Source organism: Falco peregrinus, chromosome 1 (assembly GCF_023634155.1).
Source record: "Falco peregrinus isolate bFalPer1 chromosome 1, bFalPer1.pri, whole genome shotgun sequence".
In the NCBI taxonomy this organism is placed as follows: domain Eukaryota; kingdom Metazoa; phylum Chordata; class Aves; order Falconiformes; family Falconidae; genus Falco; species Falco peregrinus.
In genome coordinates this window covers 38467150-38494954 of record NC_073721.1, presented here as the reverse complement: position 1 = coordinate 38494954, position 27805 = coordinate 38467150, and the positions used below count along the sequence as shown (strand labels likewise).

General features: G+C 40.8%; 1 protein-coding gene across 1 annotated transcript; it reads right to left on the bottom strand.

Moving 5' to 3' along the window:
- Positions 1–52: 52 nt before the first annotated feature.
- On the bottom strand, positions 53–27116 carry SEC23IP (SEC23 interacting protein). The gene is given in 21 exon segments (XM_055804597.1): positions 53–1119; positions 4396–4496; positions 8038–8200; positions 9590–9775; positions 11129–11231; positions 12023–12178; positions 12852–13058; positions 13241–13336; positions 13779–13949; positions 14737–14855; positions 15536–15744; positions 17035–17176; positions 17811–17900; positions 18212–18332; positions 19600–19689; positions 20024–20217; positions 20709–20904; positions 22345–22874; positions 26625–26796; positions 26798–26921; positions 26923–27116. Coding segments are annotated over 20 exon segments (3345 nt in total). The 3' UTR covers positions 53–1119; positions 4396–4414.
- Between the last annotated feature and the right edge of the window lie 689 nt (positions 27117–27805).

Below are 27805 nucleotides of genomic sequence, written 5' to 3'. Positions count from 1 at the left end.
ACACAATAATGTGTATTTTACATACACCAAGGGGAAAAAAAACCCACCATACTGCATTTCAAAATTCATTTACTGCAATAATAGAGGCGAACAGTCAGTAGTAAGGTTAAGTCACTAATATTAAGAAAAGTCACAATTTGTATGTAAGCCAGAGGAAAGCCACAGAAGCTCAGTATTCAGAGACATGAATTCAAAGGATTTCATACTACCCAACTCATCTCAACTTCATTACACGAAAATGGAGTCTGGATCGCAGATCTGGAACTAGGTTATCATCCAGCACCCATAAGCTTCAGATTCCTCTATTTACATCAACTGCTTTGAGATATTAAACTGCAAGGTCAAGGTAAATATTTTAGTTCTCACAACTGCAGCCTAGTTTCGCTAAGATTACCTTAATTTCCAGACCAAAATGTTATTTTGAATTGTTCTTCATTTCAGGAAATGTGAACACTGAATTAGCTATAACAAACTTCTAACAGTTTCAAAGTCAAAGGTTCATTTTTACTTCAAAAAACTCCATAATAAAACTCTTAACAGAGGCTTAAAAAGGTCTTTACAAAATAATCTCCATCACACTTACAATAGTAAGAAAATTATTCTGGTTGCTAGTTTTTAGTACATAGGAACTGTTTTGTGTGATCTGCATTAAAGATGGTTATAAAAACAGTTCACATTTTATGTTTAAAAGGTGGACCAACAAACATGTCAAGAAAAGCAGATTATTGCTGTTTCTCAACAAGTCCTTTTTAATAAGAATATGCTGCCTTGACAGGCAAAGCGTGTTTGACAGCCAGCTGGGACAGGATAGTTGAAGGAAAGAAGTAACGATTTGCATACCAAAAAACCCCACTTCTTCGGCGACCACTTTATACGTGGCAACTGTACAATTAAAACTGTTTTAAGATCATGACTGTGTCATTCCATCCATCTCTTGAATGACCGTGCTGATCATCTGAAAATTTAAGTTTGCTTGAAGTGACACAAGAAGGCAGAATCTGAGCAAGTTCTGGACTGACATAAAACAAGTCTAATGCTTATCCTGTCATCTGTAACTATGAAAATACTAGATGTTCTTCAAAGCGTTTTTCACCAGGTCTGTCGGAGCAACAGGTATGGCTGTACAGAGAAAACAGAATATGTACACATGGGAAATACAAAATATATCGAGTTTTCTATTCTTAAGAGTAGAAAACAAAATTAAATATGCCAACATTCAGTTTCAAGAGGACTCAAATAGATCTAAACATCCATACACATTTTTTTATAATTTTTTTAATACATTAAGCTCCTGAAATATATTCTTTGTGGACACAAATTGACAAGTACAAGCAAAAGGAGCTCACAACTGCTCATAGGATGTCATTCACTATACATTTTAATTAGCTACTGATTCTTTAACTTATGGTAATACATTATCCTACACTAAACAGAGATAAATAAAATAAAGCAGCAATAGTTTATATATCCGAGGTTTAGTATGCTGGTTTAATATGCTGGTACATTCTCCTCCCGCCACCAGGCCCCTCTAAACAGAGCTGTAAAGTAAGAATAACAGAGTGCTTAGTGACTTAAAATCTTCTAACCAACACAGTGAAAGATACTCCTGCCAATCTAATAAAAAGAATAAGATGCTAGAGGTGGCTACGCTTTACTAAAAAAGGAAAAAATTCTTATTTGCAAGAGTCATTTAAAAAAAAAAAAATCATCGATACAGGAAATGAATTTTTCCATTTCTGTGTTAAAATTGTCCCAAGCACTGTTGTACATTGTTTACATGAAACCCTGTATTACTGTTTCACAAAGAACAGCTTCAAGGTTATCCAGAAGAGCTAAATCAAGTCACTCATACAAAACAGAAGTCGAACTCAGGAGGTTTTAATACCATTTGTACTATTTTATCAGTGAGTAGAAATAAACAGGTTCTGGTAGCTACTCACCAATTTTAAGTGCAACGAGTTCTTCTCGTATGTAGTTTTAACCAAGACAGTTAACACTACTGACTTGATTTAGTTAAGAGTAAGTTACCAGTAGATGTCAAGAAAAACCTCCCAAGACAGAACACTACACAAACACGCTATGCAGCAGATGCCACGTGTCAATGGACCCTCTTTGCTTTCAAAAATTCATCCCCCGTATGATGAAGTACAGGGGCCACCTGTGCTCTTCTGCTTGTTTTAAGAACACTGTTTTCTGTCTGAGGGAGTTGGCCAAACAATCAGCTGGTTCAGACCAGAGATAAAACCAAGCATCCAGTTCCTCCCTTAGTTTGCCTCTGCTGAATTTTTTATCCACTCCAAAATTACCACGAAGTTAAAGGGATCTGCACTGGCCAACAGCCCCACAAAATCAACACTCCTGAGCAGAGGCATGCAGGCCGGTAGAGCCGGTCTCTTTCCCTGTGCTGACAGCAGGTACCATGAAACTGAACTGGACAGCAAGAGATAGCTTTGCACATCAAAGCAGGAAGTGGTGAGGTCTCAGCATTCAAATCAACTAACATGGAAAGTATAAAGAGGACACCAGAGCTACACCTTTGGCATTTACTCTTTCCTTTGAGCAACCCACAAACAGAGGTGGTTTCTTCAGATAATCTACTCTGGACAGGTAAGTGGATGTTTCTGTCATAGGCGCTGCTGGGTAATCCGTTACCATCACACTGCCACCCTTCACATTTGAAGGTCTTGAAAAAAAGAAGAAAAAGAAAAAATCCACATGGCAACCCTACCTGACTGCTGTCTAACACTGGGAAAGACTTTTCCTTTTCTCTGCTGTGAGACTTACGTGGCAATATTTTACACAGCATATGTAGGGACATTTCTTCTCATGTAAAAAGGATCCTGGTCTTGTAGTGCGCAGCCTTCCCAAAATACCACTTGTCATTAAGTGCATCTCAGTGGGCCTTAACTGCCCTCCCACTTAAGCCTCTGGGATCTGGATCCTAGGCTCAAATGCTGTCGGTCACTCAGGTGTCGAGAGGAGTTCTGAGCAAATCCGAACGGTATTACAATCACATAGACTCCCTTGACTATGCTTTGTTGCATGACATCCTGCTAAAACGTCCTACGACTGTGTAGTTCTCAATAAAAAATACAGTTATCCCAGCGTCTGCTGAAGCTAAGCAACAAACCCACTTTGTGGTTATAAATTATCACATCCTGTTCCCCCCACAATGAGATTGTGAGTTACTTCTGTAGCCATAAGCTTCATACAATTTCGCTCTAAGCAGTCATAAAGAAATAAAAGCAGAGGAAAAAAAATCTGCACCTATGACTCGAGACTCTGCATAAGCCATCGTGGTAACTGATACACCACTGTCAGAGATATGCAGCCAAACAGTGCCTTTTTCCTATTATTTGGCCATGCTAAAAAAAACCCACCAAAAAAACCCACAGAAAAAAAGGCGTTTGATCAAATACGACATTTCATTTTTAAAAAAGATGCTATCCACTGCATTCAGAAGCATTCTGTTACAAAAGACTACTAAAACTTTACAGTAGCAGCTAAAGATATCGAGAATATTCCTCTGAAATGTCAAGTACTTCTCTTCATACTGGGTATTTATGTACCTTGACACTACGAGTTCTTCCGAAAAATGGAGAAATATATGAGAAACTATCCTGATGAACGATTCCAAAAAGGCAAGATGCATATTTCTTCCTCCTTGCCTCTCAAAAGAGAATACAGTCTCTTCTACAACATCCAGTGGTACAATACAGATCCTCAGTTAGGAAATACTTATCTTAAAATAAAAATAACTGCAAGTATATTTCATATTTAAGATACTCAATTATATTATGTATTTAATTTCTTTTCAAAGTGAACCAACCTCCATGATATACCGTTTCATTTGTTCTACTGAAATTCTTAAGCTATACAAAGATGATAAAATACTGGCATATAGAGAGGTTTTATTTAGTAATTAATCAATACCAATGTTTAACACCTTCTTAGAAGACAATAAACTTCTTCCCTGGCATACACGTGCACAATTGGTCAAACAATACAACAGGGGAACACTGTTCATGTTCTTTATCTACTGTACTGTAAATGAAGTTTCATCATATCCAGTATCACTAAGTTTTCCTACACTTGAACATTCACTGAACAACTGAACCAGGGGAGAAACACGATAGAGTCATTTTTACATATTTGCACTGACAATTATTACCCCATACCAAAAACTCTAACATCAGGTATCTTTTGGGAACAAAGTGGAGAAGAACTTGATGACTTCCACTGCTTTTAAGTCTAGAAATTGGTTTTGCAATCTAACTGCCACTTTGCGGCTGCCTGCTCCACAATTTAAACTTCAGAGGAAGAGAGGAAAGTAAAGGCATCTAAGTTGCAGCTGAACTTGATATAAGTACGTAAGTTATGTTAGAATCAACTTACAAATTCATGTTTCTATACATCAATGCTGTGGCTGCTCAGGATTGATATTCATAGTCCTGTAAATTTCTTTGAGAAACAGCAAGGCAGTGTCTTCAGATCCCCTATGAAAAATGTTAAAAACATAATTTCAAAATCATAATTAAAAAGCATTATTTTAGTATGGTCCATGTTCTAATTGTTTTAAGTCACACTTCGTCCCATTCCAGCTCTCTTAAAAAGTTCACAGAACCAATTGTCCCAGTACTTAATCTCTCAGGCGCACAGCCTTACCTCTACTAACTTCAAGTTACAATTCATCAGTTTTGCATTATCTCTGCTCACAGCCCTAGCTTATGCATTTACCTTTTTCTACTGCCTTTTCCTCCCCACCTTACTACATGGCAACTCAAACTCCCCTTTTCTATACACTTTGACATTATTCATTTAGCTTAAATCTCCTCAAATAATCTGTCACTTTTTGTCTGCAGAGAGCTCCTGATTATATTCAGCACGGAAAACATTCTGCTTGTCAAGGCTTTCTTCCCTTACTTGCTCCGCTACATCTATTAGCTCAATGTTAATTAGCCTTGCAAGGTTTATCAGCAATATTCTAATTCTTCTCTCCTAAGCAGCTGGCGCTTTCTTGTAAACAAACTGTATTAAACACCCATAGCATTCCTCTCTTCCTTACCACTAGGAAGTAAGGAAGTTCTCAGATAATTCTGGTATTAATATAATCGAAGTGCCATGATTCCACCAAATTGCTGTTTTCCCTCCTCTTTCTGAAATCAAAGATTTAGGCTATCTGAATGTAAATTTAACATGGACATACTTAATTTTCTTATTCATCTATAAAATGTTATTTAAATACAAACAAACAATACCAAAATGTATCAAACAAACAACCACTGTAAAAATAACAGAGTTAAACAGGTGAATTGTAACAAAGTTCCAAATCTGGAATTGTTGGATAAGGGTAGCTCCTGTGCTTTTTAAAAGAAATGCCATAGGAGACAGTAAAGAAGATTTAGATGGTCAGAACTGTGATCCTTTAAACGTGAGGAACAGCATCCACAGAACACGAGTACAGACTGAAACGTGCAAGCTAAGATACCACAGATACATTCCACAATTGAGCTTAGAGATAGCGACCACATTTTTCGATGGCCTCCACTACTAAACACCCAAGCAAACAAGCAAGCAGAAGGATCAACACGGAAGCTCCTATATTCTCTCTAACACACAACGCGTTTCATTTAAGGCTTTCCCCACCACCCCCCTCCAAAAAAAACCCAACAAACCCACATTCTCACATTTGGATCATTAAGCATAAGCATCGTGCTTATCTTCCTTGAATGACAAAAAAAGAAAGCTATGGGTAAAAAGTTTTTAAAAACCTGGGCACGATCAGCTGCCCCTTCTGGAGAAGAACTCCCTGTGGCTCCCCTTCCACCTGCACAGCAGCACTGGCACCCTGGGCCACCGAGCGCTCGGGGAGCCCTGCCAGGGCTCAGGCTCGGCCGCGCGGGCACAGCCAGCACTGCAGCCTGGATAATCCCTTGCCTGGCAGCTACTGATCTTAAACAACGTAAGCAATATCGACGTTATACGATCCTTCAGGTAATGCTTTCAATTCCGTATTTTAATACTCTGGAAAAATGCCTTCTTCTGAAAATTATTAGGTATTGAAAATCAAAACCTTCAAAAGCAGCGTAGAGCACCACTTGCCCGGCACCTGCTAAACTCAAAACAAGACTAGTCGTGCCTCCCTTGCCCAGACTGTTCTGCACAGCTCAGCAACTGACACCCAGCTTGTCTATCATAGAACCACAGAACGGTTTGGGTTGGAAGGGACCTTAAAGATCACCCAGTTCCAGCCCCCCACCACAGGCAGGGACACCTGCCACCAGACCAGTTGCCCCCAGCCCCATCCAGCCCGGCCTTGAGCACCCCCAGGGATGGGGCACGTACCACCTCTCTGGGCAGCCTGTGCCAGCGCCTCACCACCCTCAGGGGGAAGAATTTCTCCCTAGTATCTAATCTCAGTGTCCCCTCTTTCAGCTTAAAGCCATTCCCCCTTGTCTTGTTGCCACACCTCCTTGTAACAAGCCCCTCCCCGGCTTTCCTGTCGGCCCCTTTAGGTGCTGGGAGCTGCCCTAAGGTCTCCCCGGAGCCTTCTCTTCTCCGCGCTGAGCAACCCCAGCTCTCCCAGCCTGTCCTGGTAGGAGAGGGGCTCCAGCCCTCCGGTCATCTTCGTGGCCTCCCCTGGACTTGTTCCAACAGGTCCATGTCCTTATGTTGGAGGTGTGTACATTATTTATATATAAATATAAGGTGTGTTGTCATTTTGCCAACTACAGTTTACACATTCTTTGCCCTACCATTCCATATCTTGTGTATTTTAATATGCACTTAATTTCATGACAGTAATAAAACTTATACAATGACATACCGAAAAAAAGAAAGAGAGCAACTAATAAGGGCAAATACAACCGATCAATAGTTACTGCTATTCCTATAAATGGCATTATATCTCCATCTAAAACATGTAAGTACTTTTTAAAAAAACGTAGTAAATCCAGATAAGGCAATGGTGTACTACAGCTCTCACTATATGATGACACTGAACTCTGCTTCTTGTTCTAAAAATTGTTCTGCATATGAGCACGGTGAACCATAACCATCCAGATCTACAGGAAGTTCCACTGTGCCTTTTTTCTTCCTTTTTTTTTTTGTTAATGCTTGAGAGCAGAGCATCAATATCCAGCAATGTCATTCCAAAATGAAGAGGTAATAAAGTTTTACTACACACTGTAGTCTAATACAACTGCTTCATGAATAGTTTTATTTGAAAAACTACAGGTGTCAAAATGTTCACAGAGCTCTCCTATTCTGCAAATAATTGTAGCTAAAGCTGTGTGTGTGTCAAAGTTTAAGAGACTAGTATGCAATGTCTTTACAGTAAACAGGACAATAGATTTGTTTACTTCATGCTACCACAGAATTTTGTTTTGAAATTAGCTTAGCTAGTAGTGACATCTAGATACAACACCCAGAGACTGACGTTCCTGGGCAGTCATTATGTCCTGTTTACCTTAATATTCAAACCATCTCAATTATGTAACACTTGAGCATCTAGAGTGTAACAAATTTGTCTTTACAGTATGCTTGTGTGGGAAGGCAACATCTTTTCAAATGAGAAGCCATTAAGTGGTGAGGATCTTGCATCCAACTCAACAGTCATCTTTTCCAAATGCTTCAAAAGATTACAAAGAACCAGAAAACTCAGGTCTCTTAAGTGATATGCATATCCATCAACCACTGCAGCAGCTACTGTTCTGGTAGCTTTGTAATTGGTTGGTCCTTTGGCAATGTTTAACTTCTCAAATCAGTAGCCTGAAAAAAATAGATCTGCGTATATAAACTCAGTTATTTTTGTCAAAACGTACTTGAAGGGAAACACTAGGGTGTGATTTTTGACAGAGATCACCTGACTTTTCCTTATAAAACACGTGAGGCAGGAAACATGATTCTAGCTATTATATTGGTCACAGATAAACAACAGGCAATAGGACTAATATAAATGTTAGTAATGATTTGTTTACCACTTCAGGACATACAGTTACATCAGGAAAGCAGTATTTATAGAGTATTTCCTCTTACCAGTAGCACAAATGACTCTGTAAAGCGAAAAGATATTCATTGAAGCTTTCTATTGGTTTTTCTTGTAGAACATAATCAATACGACGTCCTCCATTTAGCATTCCAACCTTCACTAAAAAATCCTCATCTTTTGGAGGGTCTGGACTTTCAGTGATCTTTTCAGCTAAAATTGAAGAGTTTAAATCTTAAATCATTTTCAAGCACGGCCTGCTTGACTATAATCAAGAAATATCACCGGTTTTCCCTGCTATAGTCTCCAGGTGCTTGCAGCAAGGCCTCAACTGACACTACTGCATAATTCAGAAAGATGACTGGAACTATAGGCTTATTTCTTTCCTAACAGTTTAAACAGAGTTTGCTTGAAGAATAGCTCACAAAGTAGTAGCTGAGCAATTTTAAAAACAAGCCCCACTGTTTATGCATAGACAGATCCAGTCTTCCACAAAGCAAATAACCCGAAAAAATATATTTTTACAGCCCCCTTGCATACAGTCAGTCACTACCCCCTATTTAAACTGGGAGGAATGTTTTGTCTCTGTAAGTATAGCTAAAGCCAGCACTACTAAACACCAACAGATAATTCACTGCCAAGAAGCTTGCCCTTGGTATCATTAGAGGTAATATTTATATCCGACTTTTATTTTTCTCAACAGCATTTTTTCTATTAGGGCACATACTTAAACATGTCTTAGCTCACCCAAAAAACTCAAAATACTACTGAATAAATCTCACAAATATTTATTTGTATGAGTTTGCCCTGAGAGGAAAGGAAATAACTGAGCTGGCAATATACCCTTCCAACACAAAGCTGAAAGGTTATACAAACTCAAGCCTAAAATATCCTTTAATAAAAGCTGTTAACTTTTCCTTTCCTAAAACACAAAACCCCACAGAAGCAGATCTTGCATTTAATGTTAATACTCCTGTATTGGGTTTGCACAGCAAGATTTTGGTAGCAGGGCGACTACAGGGGCAGCTTCTGGGAGAAGCTGCTAGAAGCTTCCCCCATGTCCAGCAGAGCCCGTGGCAGCTGGCTCCGAGATGGACCTGCCACTAGCCAAGGCCAAGCCCATGGGCCACAGTGGCAGCACCTCTGGGATAACATATTTAAGAAAGGGGGTGGGGATGTGTGGAAGTCTGCTGTGGAACAATAGCAGTGGAGAGAGGAGTGAGAGCAGTGAGGGACGGTGCTGCAGGCACCCAGGGCCGCGCGGGGGTGAGGCACGGTAAGGTTTAGTTTGATTTCTCATTATCTACTCTGATTTGATTGGTAATAAATTAAACTAATTTCCCCTAGTTGAGTCTGTGTTGCCTGGGAGGGTAGTTGGTAAGTGACCTCCCTGTCCTTATATCGACCACGAGCTTTTTGTTTTATTTCCCCTCCCTTGCCCCACTGCGGAAGGCAGTGACAGAACCGCTTCTGTAGGCGCCTGGCATCCAGCACAGAGGCCTCCTTAACAGTGTCAGGAAAAGCAAATGCAAGCAACCATTAGTATACTCAAGTTTCTACTAATCTGAGATCAGTAAGTTACAAAAAAAAAAGTCCACAAACCTTCTACCACTTGCTTTTCTTCTTCCTCTTTAATTTGGTTAGCTACTTTCTCCAGTTCTGCTTGTAGCTGAGTTGAAGATGTATGAGCACGTGCAAATTCGTTAAGGGTCTGCCATGCACTCTTCAAAGAGCTAATAAAACCCTGTTTCAGATCAGATCCCATTCGAGAGAGAGAGTCTTTCAACTCTAGGGAAAAAAAAAAAAAAAAGGAACATGTCATAGTAGAGGAATTTAAAATGATAAACTAAAACCAGAATGATGAAACAGTGCTCAACAAATATCCCAACTGTTAGGAGAAACAGGTCTGCTATGTCACGAATGTGTGTTTTTTTGGTTTTCTATTCTATTCAAAAAGATCAGGTGAAATGTAATTAATACAGAGTTGATTTCTCTCTGAAAGAGTCAATGAGTTAAAACCTACTAGCATATGACACAGTCCAACCGCCTCCAAATCCAGAAGCGTCCACAAAATAGCTACACCAGCCAATTCCTCAACACCACCACCACCCACAATCACTCTTAACACCCTACACTAAAGGAGAAGTACAGCAAGACTAGTTTCAAACTCCAGCACAGCAGAAGAGACCAGAAGAGCTGCTCATGTCTCCTGCAGTAGCAGTGAATTTGAAGAAGCTCTCTCAGACAACTCCAGCCTGTAATTCTGCTACAGCTCAGTAACTGTGTCACTGGTAACCAAGCTGCCATTCAATACTGGTGGAGAAACTTGGAATGAAGGAGAGCTCTTAACAACTGGTTAGAACCACATGGGTCTGTTAGATCCAGGCTCATGGCTATTCCATGGAACATTCACCTGCAAAGGAAAACTAATCAAGAGCAACAGACCATATTTTTCTCCTTTACTATATACACTTTTTGAGAGTTGTAACCTAAAATATTCCTTAACAAGTACTTTGTCTAGTCTAGGAAAGCAGACTCGTTATAACATAACATTCCAAACTACAGATGCTGCAGAATTGCTCCATCCAAGTGCCTGAAAACAGGCTTTCAGGAGGGCTCTGTGAACTTGTACAAGAGTAATATTGTCAACTGAACAGCAAAACTGACTCTCCTTATCAAATATGCAGATTTAAGTATAGCACATTAATCTCATGTGTACTTGTGAGCAACAATGCCCAACAGTGGCTGTGGAACCACCTCTTTCCTCAACATTTCCAATACTGAACAGATAATGGTTAAACACTTCATGGTGGTCACTGGGGACAAGATAAAAGAAATCAGTACATTTACTTTGTTTCACTTCATCCTAGAAATTAAGGTGAACAGGTGATGTACAGCAATTGTTAAATGGAACTTTGATAATTAGAAGCTCAAATCTAGAGAAATTAGGATTAGTACATGTGAATGCAATTGCAAATGCCCAGCTTATGGGGCTGGGAGGAATGCCCTCTGATGTTTAGGAAAAACGGGAGTCAGATATCCAGGAATATTCTCTAGTTTCTTGAAACTTTACAGCATCCTAATGCATCAATTGAGTAAATTAGGAATGAGATACATATATGAAATAAGTTTTCTTTTTACCCAGATGAAGTCTTTTTCTGCCTTTATGATGTGGAATGAGAACTGGTTTTAAATCCGTGTCTTCAATGATCATTGGCTCTAACCTGTAAGCTACTGGATCAAGCTGTTAAGAAACAATACGTTGACATTTAGTTATCTTAGAAATTATTCTGATTATCACATTTCAGTTAAAAAAATCCCCACTTATGATTAATAGGGAACGTTTTTTTAATTCTGTTCTATTTAAGTTTACAGAAACTCAGTCCATGACCATTTAGTTTAATTGCAAAATTAGGTAAGTTCATTAACTACCTAGGTCTTGTTCTCCTACACACAGATTCTAAAGAAGAAACACAACCGTGAGAGCAGCAAGATTTTCTTGCACTCCAATGACCTCTACCAACATGTCACTGTAATTGTTAAACAAAATGGGGAGAGTACAAGTGTAGTGGATGCGCTGCAAAGCCTGTAAGGATTCCTACGCATCCCAAAATCTAAACTGGAAACTCAGGAAAGTCCTGTAAACAGCTTATATACACTCTATAAAAATCTACAAGAGTGGCTTGAAATTAATGGGGGAGGGGGGGGGAATATCAAAAAAACCCAACACAAACTCACCCAAAAGTTCTTTAAGCTCTGAAAACAAACAGGGCAAATATCGTCAAGCCAGCCCATACCTAGAATGCTCGGTATGGAACCTACAGCCAGCTCTACCTCACTTTTGCAGTAAAGATCACAAGTATTTGAAACATGTATTTCAGTTAGGGTTTGTTTTTTGTTTTTTTTTAAACAGAGGTGTTTTGGGAGACGTACGTAGGGGAACAGGAGGTGGAACACTCAGTTTAGAACATAATATTCTGCATTGTTGTCATCTGCATCAACTAAAATCAAGTCTCAAAAGTAGTGCTTACTCACTGGATGATAGATATTGAAGAACCCCTTACAGGTAGGAAGCCTGTAGTTTTCATCAATCTTCTCCACACCTCTCACAGTAAGGAACACACCAATAGGAGAACCAAGAGCAAAGAAGATATCTGGTTCAAAGTCCAATGCACTGTAAACCACAGAAACCTACCAGACAGAAGTCAGATAGATACATCATCTCTCAGGTTAGTTAATATAATGCTAAGCTAGGAAGGAAAAACAAGTTGTGTATTAGATCAACCACATGCTTACAGTACTTCCAGGAAGCTTCAGCTGCATTCCCCTCTTCCATAACACCATAGTACTAGCACATATTAATACTAAAAATACTAAAAAAATTTTAAAGAAAAATTTAGAAGTATGAAAAACTAAAAAAACAAACAAACATACATTTAAACCAGGAACTCTTTGAGGTTTGGGTTTTAAGTTAAGCTTGAAGCAAAACTTAAACATAACAGAAATGGATCAATTTAGGCTACCATGTTAACTGTAGTGCCACAGAACCATTCAATATTATGGCATTCACATAGTTCTGCTTCTGGAACAGAACAGTGTTTACAGCTCACTCACTGATGAAAGGTAAAAAATGATTTGTAGTAGTGTCCTTGTTATAATAAGTTTTGCTTTTCAGTAATCTAACCCACTCTGCCAGCCCTCCCTCCTGCCAAAAGGGTGAAGTTCTACATAAACGTAACTTCTGTGCTACTTCCCTTGATTGTTGTACAAAGTCAATTTGTAATCAACATTTAAAAAAAAAAAATAAAACCAAGCAAAAGGACAAATGGTTCATTTGGAACAATGCTAAGTTATGTATTCTCACCTGGCCAGTTCCAATTTCAAAATACTCATAGTCAATGTTCACAGAAGAAACAGATGCACCAACTGGAAGCTTCCTCTTTGACTGCTGCTGACCAGACTCTGAAGGGGAGACAGAACTAACTGTCTCTTTTGCTTTCTGAGCATCTTCTTGAGTTTGGAGTGTGGCAGTTAGCACTGCTTTCTTCTCTGCTACTGTTTTCTTTTGTTCCTTTTGAGAAAAATTTCAAAATCGGGGGGAAAAAAAAAAAGTTTATTTCACAGTTGTTAACATCATGGATACATTAAAAGAACTTTGACAAGTGCATTCAAGAATAAAGGTTACTCCACAGTAAGGAAATCAGATACATTTACTTAACAACTTTTTATTTCATTCCTGAAAGATGTATTTACCTGCTTGGCTGCTCTATCTTTTACAAAATTAGCTATTTTCTTTCTTGGTCCAAGAGGTATCCCCATTTCCTTCAGGTCATCAACTGTACACATGAGCTAAAAAACAAAAACAAAATAACACACACACCAAAGTATACTTCGTAGCTTCTCTAGTAACATATACAATCTTTTATTGGCAATGATTAAGAATTAGGTAAGACATTTTACAAAGCTAAAGTTACAAAAAATTTAAGAAGATATGATACAAAGTGCCTTACCATAACTGAGGGTGCATGCACTGTGGGAACAAAAAAAAAAACAAAAAACACACCAACCACAACAAAACAAAACACACCCACACCCCAAAAAAAGTCATGTAACATTTAGTCTTCATGTCAGGCATTTTCTTGCCTTTGCAACTGCTTTCATGCTTCATGGTACACTCACTAAACTCAAAGAAAAAAAAACCAAAAAAACCCAACCCCCCAAAAAAACCAAACCCAAACATAAGCCTCCATACCCTGGGGAATCCCCGTAAGTCAAGTGAATATTATTGTACCAGAGACTCCATGTCAATTCGCTCCTTCTCAAATGTGCTTGCATACTCCGACAAACTAAGCATTTCCAGAGTCTTCTGCAAAGTAGGAACATCATCATCTACTTCAGGCTCACAAAGGTCATCACCAGAAGTAGTAATTGAGGAGCCCAAGGAACTCGTATCTTCAGTCATCTTAACAGAACAGCATAGAAACAGAATCACATAATCTAACGGTGAAAAACCAACATGCAGCATATAAAAGCAAGTTTAATTGCTTTCTCTTAAAAACATTATTATGTAAGCTTTGTAAATGTATGCCCATTTTTAGCACAGCAGGACACAGACCAGGGGTCCTCAAACTTTTTAAACAGGGGGCCGGCGCGCAGATGAAGTGGCAGGCAATCATCTGCGGCTGCTTGGTTTCCCCTGCCAACCCCCGGCGGGGCGGGGGCGTTCTGTAAATACCAGGGGCTGGACTGAGGACCCTGGGGGCCGTATCCAGCCTGCGGGCCGTAGTTTGAGGACCACTGACAGACTTTCCAGTAGTAATAGGCCAACAACATATATATTTAAAAATTAAGAGATGCAAAAGGTTTCTTGAGCTTTTCAACACTCAGGAATACTTCCTTTTACTCATCAAACTGGTCACCATTTCTAGCCTGAAGACAGACAGATTCTTTCCCTCTTACACATACCCCCTACCATTCAGATACTGTTAAGACCAAGTTACATGTCCGTAAGGGTCAAAGCTGATGTTCACAATCAAATCCCATTACTGACCTACCTGGAATTTGAGAGAGAAGCAAACAGTTTGTCCTGAGAACTGACAATATTTACAAAACTGCACATTTCCATTAACACGTTAAAATGTACTATCAGGACCCACAGCTGTGTTTCAGCTAATAAATCCTGAAAACTTAAGGAAAAGCTGCTGAAAATATCAGATCTATTTGCCTGGAAAGACCAGCATGCAAATTACCTGTTTATCATGAACAGCCATATCCTTTACAGTCCCATTAACAGCAGAGAATGGTCCCGTATTTACTGATGAAGCCAAGTCTTTCTGGTTAGACAATATGTCAAATAGAATTAAGGAACCTGAAAACAGGAATTAAAAGTTGCCTTGGGAAAAATATCAGATTTTCCTGTCCCTAAATCCCAAGCAAGATTTATATGCAATACTAATATCAACATACAGATTGATCAAAAAAGATGGTTGAATTGAAACTAAAATGCCCATATATTACCTTGAACACAATCATTCTCAGCAAAAGCCAAACTTTTTTTTTTTTTAAACCCCACTCATGATTTCTGTAGTTGCCACAATTAAACTGTCTTTCCTTAAGTGTCTTAGGCTGCTTGCCAAACCGGAGGAAAAGTTCCAGCCTAAACCAGTATGTTGTATGTTACAACACTTATCTTGTGTTCCAAAAAATTATCTTCCTTTTGCTAAGTGATGGTTCTGAGACACAGAGGTTACCAACCTAACAGGATACAAGATAACCTGTCAACTTGTAAACACAAATTAGACAGTAAGTTTTCATGAAGGAAACTAAAGGGGGGGTGGGGGGGGTAGAGGGAAATCCACACATTCACGAAGTACTACTCTTCTCTTGGAGCTTGATAAACTTAGCTATTGAGAGCTATTTGACTTTTAGTCAACTATATTTTGAAAGACAGCCATACCCTACCAGCTAATTATGCTTCTTAAAGAAGGTCCCATTTCCCTAAGCGTACAAACACTGGTTTTATCCCAAATCAGTTTGTAAGATGATTACCTAAACTGTGTCCAGCCACAGAGACTCCTCCTTTGAAGTCTGGGTTGCGACTCATGAACAGTGCATACAAACGATTCATTTCCATCCCCACTTTATCCACAATCGTCTGACAGTAGGTGGGGCTATTGTAAAACAGTATGTCAAGGAGCGTTTCGTTGGTGAAGTGGCGCAGACGTCCAATGCTCGGCAAAGTGATCTTTTTTATGTTCCTAGTAACACAAAATCATTAGAAGCATGAATGCCTTTAAAGAAATGCAGGTAAGAAGTTTCTTAACTTTTGAAATAACAGGTAGTAGTAGAACTGCAATGTAAATACTACAGATATGGTCTCTACACCCATTAAAAAAATGAACATACAGCCTTTTGGCCTTGTTGCATATTCATACATGAGCACGATCTGCTGGTTGTATGTACCAGAGAGATACAACTCCTCTTTTTCTCTCCAGGCTGAAGGGATGCCTGAAATGATCTCTCCTCTGTTCCAACACTGCTCTCATATAGTAACAGGGAAGTTCCATGAGCAGATTGGTCGAAGTGGAAGAGAAAAAGAACTTGCATATAAAAATTGAAGGTGAATTTGAGGTAACGGGCAACGTAATACTCTTTTTGAAGAAAAAGCTTGGCATCACCATCCGCCTGCCTGAAATTAAGACAGCTGCAACTGAATTGCCAGAGAACTGAGACTGCCTTAGTTAGCATTGCCTGGTTTGATTAACAGAATAAGGATCCTTCCTCATGATAATGCAGCATTCAAATGCAAATAAAAGACAAAGTCTAGGAAAGCAATATGACTTGACTGAGCTAGATAAGCGGTACAGGTTGCTACCCTCACAATTTCTACTTCCCCATCTTTGAGCAAGAGAAAACAGCTTGAAATGTCAAGTGACAGCAAAGGGATAGGCACCAAGAAGTGATCTTAAAATAGATCTTAAAATGCCTTAATACTCCTACCCAAATGCAGATACTTCGTTTCAAATAAAAAAAAATTAAAAAAAAAATCTTAGCTCAACTGCCTAATGGTAATTCAAGTACTACTCTAGGACTGGAGAGAGGGCTCAGTGCCTTTCTCAGAAAGAAGACACTGATGTCTCCCAGTGGGACACTCAATCGGACTGCAGGAAGGTACAGGAGAAACTCCATTCTAAACTACACACCTGTTGCTGGACAATACATCTCCATGCTCACCACCTCATACTTAAAATTGCTATCTCTACATACTCACTCATCATCCTGTATCAATGCAGTACTGAAAAATCATGTGTGGATATGTATCCCGTCACTCAGTGTCATGAAAACAACAACAACAAAAAAATACTCCACATGCTTTTCCAGCTTCCCCTATATTCCTCAAAACGTTAAAAAAAACCCAATTATCTTTTGTAACCCAGTCATACATTTATCTAGCCTAAAGAGCACATTAACTGCTCTTTTTATCCACTCTACAAAAACTGTTAAGATGTAGCTTGTATAAAGTTCTCAACATTAAACAATATACTCACCTGTCTACACCTGTTGCATCTCCGTGCAGAGAACTGTGCCAGTGAACTGGGAGGAATTCCACCCTGCTCACTTTACGTTCCTCTAAAGATTTCTTAAAGTGAGTTTGCAACAGCTTCAAAGAAACAGTCCTAAAATCATCAACTGCAGAGAAAAGTAATGGAAATTCAATACTAGCAGTACTCACGTAATACACAATTACAATTTTTTTTTTTCCTCCCACTCCAATTTCAGACATAGTCAAAATACAAACGAAGGAAACTGCAAAGTGGAAAAATCTTTTCATTTATTACTCCTCTAACCATAAGAAAACATATTTTTAAAAAAGTTTATTTCCTAGCAAGCTTCTGTTTCTCTCACAGTGAATGCATTTTTACTCCATGACCAGACATGGCCTTATTAATTTACTCTGTTGGACTGGAGTGTATTTAAAAAAAAAACCAAAAAGATAAAAGGAAACAAAACCACACCCCACACAAACACCACCACACACACACACCACACAACACATACAGCCGCACCACAAAAGACAACCACACCACAAAACCCACAGCATTCTGCAAGTCTGATATTGAGGACTAATTAATAACAGTTAAAGCTGTAAGTCTGACAAAACACAGATTCAGCTTTTAGGAAAAATTCTACCAGAAATTGAACTTCTTAACATTAGAGACTTTTTTTAAAAAAAGAAAAAAAAGAAATGCTTATCTGAATATGATAGAGACTGACATTTAAACAGTTAAGAATACAACTGTTAATTAAACAAATGAAAATTTACCACATTCAACAATGCTTCTAAATCTCAAGTCACATACGGGACCTATGCCATGAACCATAAAGACCAGATGGTCAATTTGGGACATTTCTCCTGTAGAAAAAGAAGAGGGGGAGGGTGGATAAAAATATCAGAGTATCAATATGTACTGCGGTGGTGAGGTTTAGAGTCAAGCAACTTTAAGATATACTTGTTTTATAAAGCCTATTACATAACATGGTTCAGGAGAGAATATAGCCCACAGGACCCCTTTGATATAACAAAAAGCCCCAAAACAGCTAACCTCTTTCAGACACCTTAGATGAAATCAACAGTGCATTGCCACTCCATCCACTATCATCCAACTTTTGCACAGAACCGAAGCAAATGCTCAAGGTGCAGACCCATGTACAGTAACCACATACCATCAGGAATTTCATCATGGTCATCATCAATTCCACGTTTTACAACCCTTGGTCTTGTCTGACCATCTTGACTGGTGCCCCATTCATCTGGTGTGGCAGAAGGTTGGAACTGAACTATGACCTGAAAAAAATACATTGGACAATTATAAACACAAAAACCCTTATGATCCATATCGTTAATCTAAAAGCATCACATGTATAACATACTCCTTGTTTGACCGCTTTACCTTGCATCTGAGACTCAACTGTTTCCTTCAGTTAGCACATACGCAAAAAACCAGCCTTAGAAAACCCGAGGGCTCTCCCCTAGTGACAGCTTCACTAAAACTAGACTCCAAAATAATGCAGATGATTCTCATTAGCGTGAAAAGCAACCAGACATCTTGAACAAAAGCAACTACTAGTTGAAGAATCTGGCCTACTCAGTAATTCTTATCACTTTTAACTCCTCAGACAAGTATTATTCAAGTTCCTCTTTCCTAGACCCCAGTATCCACTCTTCCCTAGCAGATTACTGTTTATATGAGGAAACTGAATGCTACCCCTGTCTACAATTATTCTATCGGGGGGGGAGCAGTGCTTTTCAGGGAAGGACAATGACATTCAAAGTAGCCCAGAAACCCTAGAAAGCAAGTTCAGCGGTACAGCTGTTTACAAGACTGACACTGACTCTATAGTCTCAACTCATATTTATGACGCCAAGTGATTTAAGCATGCCTTCTCCAGCTTTTTACTGGACAGAACTCCTTCACCAGCATTAAGAAGTACTTAGAGTAGGAGCAACCATGATCCTTTCTGGCTCTTGGATTATTTTATTTATTAATTACTGCATCTGTGATAAGTGAATAATTAACAGCATTAGTCAATAAGGCTGAAGTCCATGTTTTAATCACAACAGACTGTTAACAGAGTATTTAGAGTAACTAAAGCTTTTTTAGCTATACTTAACTATGGCCTAAAAATAGTTGCAGTGGAAGACTTCTTATAGCTTAAATACACAAACTAATTACCTTATAGTTAGATTAATGCTCTTCTCCACATGAAAGGTCTTAGTTTAAATTACCTTCCATTTGGCACAGACTGTCTGAGGTTAAACTAAATCAAATTGCCTCCCACTCACTACCAGTTACACTTAGTTGAAATATTTACTATGCAAACCCTTCTTCTTTGGTTTCAGAAAGCATTGCTTTTTAATCACGTGACAGCACATTGAAGCAAGCAGGAGTTCAGTGTTCTATAAACTTTATCATCTTTAATGCAGACACATCCAAAACAATCAACAAGTACATTTAAAGCAAGACTCCTAGACTGCATTCAATTTATGCTTCCATCCATCTGCTCATTCACCCTTAATGAATTCTGTGAGAACCAATTGCCAAAATTATTACCTTGGGATTATGCATAACAATTGTCTCCCCATTTGGGAATTCAAGTCGCCGATGCCACTGATTTGTAGTTACAGCCCTTTTATATTCTGCCTGAAACAGTGAAGAAGTTACAGAAAATCAGCATGCCTTCTCAGGCAAACTATTTTTTGGCCTTGTGCATCACCTGTAATATTAAGGTTATAATTTACATAACTTATACAGAAGTGTCATGTGAAGCACTACACAAGTTGATTTTAGGTCACAGTGGTGCAGGACCTATGCATGAGTGGCCTTCAAGCCACTCCCCTTTCAGGATTTGCTGACTTGAATTCCAGAAAGCACACTCTGGAAATCATTTTAATGAAACACAAAGAAGTATTTCCAAGGTCACACACACACGAAGAACTTGAGAGTTCTTTGAAGTTTATGTAAACGTAATACTAACCTCTAGCTTATCACTAAAGTCCTCAGTGTAAGGCACAAACCGGCTATCCTTGTCTCCCTTATAAAACCACATGCACCGTCTCACTTCAGAAGGCTCTTCTTCCCAGTAAACAGCTTTCCTTATTCTGTCATACAGGTATACATCATAGCGTCCCCCATCAGTGCTTAGAACCACACTCTCAGGATCAGGCTGGACTACGACACAAAAGTCACACTCGGTTACAATACCAACACATACAATTCTCTCTTGCCCCAGCCCCTGTCACTTCCGTGATGACTATTAGGCCAAGACAGACAGTTCTACCGTGGAAGAGAAGCTTCATAATATCACGCAAGCATTCTGTTGCTTCTAAAATGCTTCCGCATACTCTGTACACAACAAAAAAAAGCTTTGAACAACTTTCAAATATGAATACTTGTTCCAGAGCTGACAGAGTTTAACAAAAAGGCAACTAAGACACAGATAACTAGAAGTTCTATGTGAAAATGCGATGGTACATTTTAACACTGACAGCATCAAACAGCAGACAATGTAAGTGAAATAAATGAAGTGGCACAAAGTAAATCTTCAAGATATATTTTAACATTACTTATTACTGCCATACCACATGCTCATAAGTGAGAGGCATTACTCTAGTATCTTCTTTCTAGTCCTTCTGTTTACCTCTGAGTAAGATACAACTTACCAGAATTATAGACTTCCTCTAGTTTTGCAGAATCCAGAATGCTGAACGGCATCCATACTGGCTTGTCCTCCACCTCCTTACAGAAGAACCAGTGCGGCTGAACTGGTTCATATTGGTTCTGCAGCAAAACTGGAGGTGCCTGGACCAGTGGGCCTGCAGGCCTGGGAGCTCGGACCTGTGACTGAGGCTGTGGAAACTGAAAACACATGCAGGCTCATTACCTCAGTCTCACGTAGTTTTTACAGAACTGATCTATGTTTTGCTCCAAGAGAACACTCTGAGCCTTAATTCCTAACATTTTTACCTCCTCAAGAACATTGCCTATAACATTTCTAGAATGAAAGGTAAGTTGTCCACTTCATCATGTTTTAGAAAACTTATACCTTTTCAATTTGAGACAGGATGTTAATTTCATTCCTACAAGTACTGGTAAAAAACGTTATGGTCTAAGACATTGACTATCTAAAACCAGTAAGATTTAAAATATTCTCTGAAATTTTCAAAACATAGGCTGAGTTTATTTCTTACAGCCACCAAATCTGGCATGAAAATAAAAACTCATTCTTCTCATTATTCATTTAGACATAATTACATTTTTGCACAAAGATTGTCAATTTCAACAAGTGGCCACTTCAGTAATAGCTGTCTTCCTGCAAAGTTATCAGGACAGGCAGATTTCAAATTCAAATGTAGCCTCAGTGATGCAAGAAAAGTAACAGATTTTGAAAGGGACTATAGCCTACCTAAAGCTGATTTCATGCAGATTATACAAAGACCCCAGCACAACTAAAAGCAAGTTATGTCAGCAGCAGCAACTGCTTTGGTCAATACATTTAAAAAAAGAAAAAAACTAATATATTGTACAATATATAAAATCAAGCAAACAGAAATGCTGAAATTCTTTAATATATAAGCCAGATTGTTTAGGTTCTACTGCCTTTCCTATGGTTTTTTGTCATTATATAATCTTTCTATTCTTTATTCACAACAGCAGCAACATAGCAATAGCTCAGAGAAAATAAAAACCATTTTTGTTGTTTTCAAGGAAAATTTATCAGGTTATTTACTAACCCGTTCACACTGTAATAATGCTGCTGTGAAGGTAAAAAGAACAGAGATTAATGGTTTATATCACACAAAATCCTCAGCTGACATGTTTCAAAGGGTTTGCTGACAATTTAATGTGACTTAGATGATAATTTCAAAAAGTGCTGGCTTCACCAGCAAAATCAGCTTGAAAAGAGATCTTTAGCCCATATCTTGCAAACAGCTGAATGACCCAATTTATAGCAGAGGCAGAAACAATGCAGCAGCACAGCTGAAATGGCAGCAAACTCAGCAAGAGACAGAAGAGAGCAACAGAAGTTTACAACCTGGTTTTGTTTCTGACACCAGAGGCTCAGGTAGCTACAGCCTCAGGGTACACTCACTTCAAAGATCAGAAAGTTTTCCCAATGCAACAGCTCTAGGCTAGTTCTAGTGAAAAGATTTTGCTATCAGAAATGGTTCAAGTCTTTTCCTGGGGTTTTGTGGTGGGAGAAGAAAAATCTTCAGAAGATACAACATGCAATTCAAAGAGGAAAGCGACTTAAATCATTTTATTCTGGTATCGGGACATTGGGAATGATTTACATACCTGTGTCAACGACCCTGGAGGTGTCTGATACATCTGGACAGGTGGTACAGAGGATGGGGGATGAGCAGGCACATGGCTCTGTTGCAGCTGTGGTGGAGTAAGGTACGGGTTAGCTCTGCTGCTCAGTGTGGTGTGCCGATAAGGGTTATACCCCTGCTGAGATGTTCCCTGGGGAAGAGTAGACACATTTGCAGGTGGTGGAGAACTCTGCTGAGGAGTCTGATAAGCCGTGATTCCCACCTGTGAAGTAGGTGGTGCACTGTAAGAGGACTGCGACTTAGGAATATGTGGTGAAAAGGCATTTTGCCCATCCTGTGACCCAGATACAAGTGGAAGGGAAGTTGGAGGCCTGGAGAACGGTGGTGCTCCGACTGGTGGTGCAACAGTTGTTAAGGGTGGCTGCCCAATACTTCCAAATGGATCACTGCTACTAGGTACTTGAGAGAAATAGTTGAAAGTCTGTGGTGGATTGGGGCTGGCAGAAGTCTGACCCAAGAAGCTGTCCTCTTCACCAACATCTGCAGAATCATCTGCAAAAACAAAGAGATCACTACTGATACTGTGAGAGGTTCAAACCAGTGAAGTCTGTGTAGTCAAAACGTTCTGTAACACTATCAGCCATTATCAAAACCCTGCTGGCTCCCATAAAGCCGAAAGGATTACAAAGCTTACGTATCCTTGATGATTAAACACATCACAAAATGAAACAAAAAGATAGAGAGTCTTCAAGACCATTTTAAACAGACCATAAAAGTTACTCAGTTTACACAAATAAAGCAACAAAAATTAAAAATCTGACATTAGACTGAAGTATGACTGACATCAGGACGCTCCCAAGCCAGCCTGGCAAAGATCCCTGCTTCCAAGGCACTAAAATCCCTTCCAGTTTCCCTTATGCCCACTGAATGCAAGAACAGCCTTGGTTTATTTCCTTTCACCATGAAACAGGGTTCCTAAGCATATGGGTTTACGCTCTAATTTTTATACTTCCAAGATCAAATTCAAAAGCAGAGCTTAAGGACATTCCCAAATAGGCCAAACCTACTACTTAACCAAACCATTCTCGCCCGCTCCTTCAGCGGAGCCCTCACAAGGTTTCTCAATTGATTTGCAAGGCAGCCATAATTCATCACTCCAAGTCATCTGGCGAGCAGGACTTACTCCAGTTCTCTCTAAAAATCCGATTCTAGACTGGCACAAGAGCTAAATGTCTGGTGCGGAAAAATAATTCCCCGTTCTGCATAACTCTAGGAGAGGGCTTAGAAAGGTACAAGGCCATGACTGCCTCTTCACATTGAGAAAATATATAAACCAGGTCCTGGGCAATCAGAGCTTTCTGCTTTGCAGTGACCTAGTAACAAGTGGAAAAAAAGTTGTTTGTCATCATCATAAGTCTAACAGTAAGCTCAGCTAAACCTGTCATGCTCTGAGCATCACTGTCTGCCTGCTAAGGGAACAGCACCTTGCAAGCAGCCAGTGCAATTTGCAGAAGTCCTAAGTGTATTGTTATCTATTCTGGCAATCAAATAATCCCCAAACCACGGGGAAGAATCCAGAGAGCTATCATTGCTTTTCTCCTACTTAGTCCCCAGCCAAAGAGAGAGATCAAGCACCTCTGCAGCTACAAGCAGCCGTTAACAAATGTCTTTATCCACAGCCAACATAACTAATATAGAGCATCAAGGGAGCACAGGGGAATCTACAGAGCAATCTCCCTAGGAAGCTACTGTTCTAATTAATTAATCATAAAAGCAGCAGCTGCCATGACTATTTTAACCATCTCTCATTTAGCAATTATTTTCAGACAGTGTCAATTTGAGGCATCACCTGTATTTATCAATTTCTCTTACTTTCACCTATAGCATTTCATCCCACTTTGAGGAAAAAAAATCCAAAATTTATGCATGTTAACCAACGCGTGGAGAATACTAAAGTCATTTGTAAGCAACCACTGTGAAGTCAGGCCTACAGGTTATCTCCCAACTACAAGCACAATAGCCATTTATACTAAATAAAAGGTCTGAACTTCTAAACAGTAAAATTGTTCTTCCTTTCACATTTCATAACCATTATAGAATAGAGAGAAGCATACTGCATACCACACTGTCAATTCTCAGCTTTCCTGGTAGCAGAGCAAGCAATTCACCCCACCACCATCTGATCACAATAAACACATCACAACATGCTGAAGAGCTTTCAAGGCCTTTACCAACTGCATGTTCACAAAACACCTACTATTCTCCAATTTCAACTGCGTTTCAAAGATTTAGTCTAACTATCTTTCCTTGCAAAACAAGGTTGACAAAGATTCTGCCAAAACAAAAATTATACAGCCATACACACACACTTCTCCAGCACATACATTACTTTCTAATTTGCCTTTTTCTAATTCTGCAAAAACTATGTTCAAACATAAGCACAAACCGGCACAAAAACAAGTACTTCATACAGATTCAAAAATATCGTGAGTCTGCAGCTTTGACATACAAAGGTAGTACTCTTCCCACATACAAAACAGTATTTTTCAAAAGTGACTGTGTGACAGCCTCCTGTACATCTCTCCTTATGTAAGGCGGAATCTTGTCACTCACAGATTGTCACCTGACAACCACAAGTGACATTAGTCCACTTCCTCATTAGGAACACCCCGCTCTATCTACAGTAAGCATATCTGTTACCTCACCCACACCTGAGCCACAGAACGTACCTTCTATCATCAAACTGCAAAGCACAAAACACTTGCTACTTTCTCTTGGAGATACAAGAAATTTATGGCTGCACGAAGCTTCCTAGTGTTGGCTGTCAGATGTCAAACAATTCCCGAGATGAATTCCTATTACATTTTAGACAATTTAAAATTCAAACTCAAGAGCTTCTTCCTTCTTGTTTCCGACTTTGATTCCTGAACAAAAACGGTCCTACCCAGCCAGATCCCTATGACAGCTGGCTGGACAAATGGTGAGTTCAATGGGCCACAGAAATGGAACATTGAACAGGACATGGGCCTTACTTGGACAGACATGGAATGTGGCACAACCTTCGGCACTGAAGTTCACTCCAATTGCAAAAGTATGAATCTTCATCCAATCAAATCTTGAGTGAGATGAAGAGTATACTGTTCACCATATCAATGAAATCCCAGCAGATTTTCTCCCTGGCTAGCTTTGAAGCCTTCAGGAAATTGCCGCATGGCAGCCATCTGTGCTAAGCTACTAGCCAGGCTAGCACTTAAAAGTTACTTTTTTAAAAAAATGAAAACCAACATAGATTCTCAAGAAAGAAAAACAGTAAGGATTGCACAATGGAAATAGTAAATGTATCAGATACCTAGATACCTCAAGTAAATATAAATATTATTCTAATGCTTTTAACCCTCCCCCCAAAGACAGGCAATCGATCTAAAGAAACATTTCAGAGCCGTACTTGGCAAACACTTTATTAAACTTACAGAGAGGTACTCCACCAATTTCCAGCTATATTAACACTTCTCTTAGCTGACAATTGTCAGCTCAGAAATACAACAGTGTTGGATTTGGGACTCAACATGCACAAATGCAGTAAAGCTTAAAATATCTGATTTCTAGATGTACTTCTAATATTCAGGGCTTTAATCTCAGACTGAAACGAATGGATTTTGCTGGAAATGCTCTATCTGAAATTGTTTGAGCATCAGATTTTAAGCTGCACATGCATGTACCTGCAACCATTATGGCTTTAGAATGAAAGTATGTTAAAACCACAGTTTACTTAGACAAGAAAATTTAAGATACCTGCTTAACATGCTATTTTCACACAAGCGAAACAGAAGATAACATGGAAAAGGAGTTTAAAAAAAAAGTGAAAACACTAAGTACCTGAAAGGAAAGTTTAACTGCTGAATCAAATACGCTAAGCAATGAACCGAAAGCACGATAATCACTCCCCCCTCCTCAGACACAGAGCTAGACCCCGAAGCCGTAAGCATTGCGCACACGCCGGGAAGCGGCCCGCAGGCCTCCCGAGCGGCCGGGCCTCCCGCAGCACCAGTGCCCGGCGGCGGGCAGCGCGGCCCGGCCCAGAGCCTGCGGGGGATGGAGGGTCGCACCGGCACGTAGCGGCCCAGGCCCCGGCCGCACCCGCAGCACCTTCGCCACGCCCCGGCTCAGCACCCCAGAGGTCCCACCGGCCCCGCGGCCCGCTGCCCCGGCCCGGAGAAGCTCCCCAGCTCGGCTCGGCCGGACTGGGCTCCGCGCCCTCCTGCCTCCCCAAGGGCGCCCCTCGGCGCCCCCCGCCGTGCCTACCGGCTGCCAGGAGAGCGGGGCTTGGCGGGATAGCTGGGGCTTGGCTGACCGGGATGAAGGGCACGGTGAAGTTGAACTCGGTAGCGGAGGAAGAGAAGAGCAAGTTGGTGCTGCCACCGGTAGCCCCCGGCTTCGCCGCCGCCATGGCTGCACCCCAGCCACGTCCCTTTCCCCGTGGCAGCCCGGCCCTTTCCGCCCTCACCGCTTTGCCCTCCCCTAAGATGGCGGCGCCGGCGACACGCCCTGTCGGCCTCCCCGCGTACGAGCGAGGAGAGGGCGGGCCCAGCCCTGGCAGCACCGCCATTGCCGCAGGAAGAGGAGGAGGAGGAGGAGGAGGGCGGAAGTGGGGAGCCCCCGTGCTAGGCTGCTGAGCGGGAGTTGGCGGCTGCAGGGCGCCGGCCGCCTGTCCTCGTCCCCTGCGGCGAGGCTCGCCCCCGCCATGCCGTGCGTGGCCGACTGGCTCAACAACCCCTTCAGCATCGTGCAGGGCATCTTCGGTAAGCGCGGGCCGGGCGCGGCCGGGCTCCCCTCAGCAGCCACCCGCCCGCCCTGAGGGCGCCCGTAACCGCGCGGTGGCCGGACGGGGCTTTCCCTCACGGGAGGGCGGCGGGCCGGGCCGGGGAAAGTGGGGCCGGGGAAGTGCCCGGGCGAGCTGGGCATGGTGGTGAGGGCGAGTGGCCGCTTCCTCCTTCCCCGCCGGGAGCGGGCGGGAGCCGCGTTCCCCAGGCCTCTGAGGGGGCGCGCGGCCGCGCCGGCGGCGGGGGGTCCTGCCCGAGGGCGGTGCGGGCGGCTCAGCCCGGGCGGCGGGGTCTGTCTCGCCTCGGCAGGCCGGTTATGGGGGCGGGGGGGGAACGAACACGGCATGTTTGGGGTTTCAGGAACAATGCACGCTGGCTACGTGCGTTACCAGTGGTAATATTGCTAGTGACATCAGCTGGAGTTGTTGCTGTACTAGCCTTGATCTTAATTAAAAGCATGTTGAAATAAAAATTTCCTCAGTGAACATAAAGCTGAAAGTGGTACCTCACCTCCTCCACTTTCTAGCTAGGTGTGCTGCAGCGTTCCACAGCTTTTCCGCCCTTCCCAGAGTGGCTGTGTTCATTTTGGGCTGCCTGAAAGGGTATAAAATGCAGTCGGTGCAATTATAAGAAGCATAAAGTAGTCTAAACTGCAGTCATTTG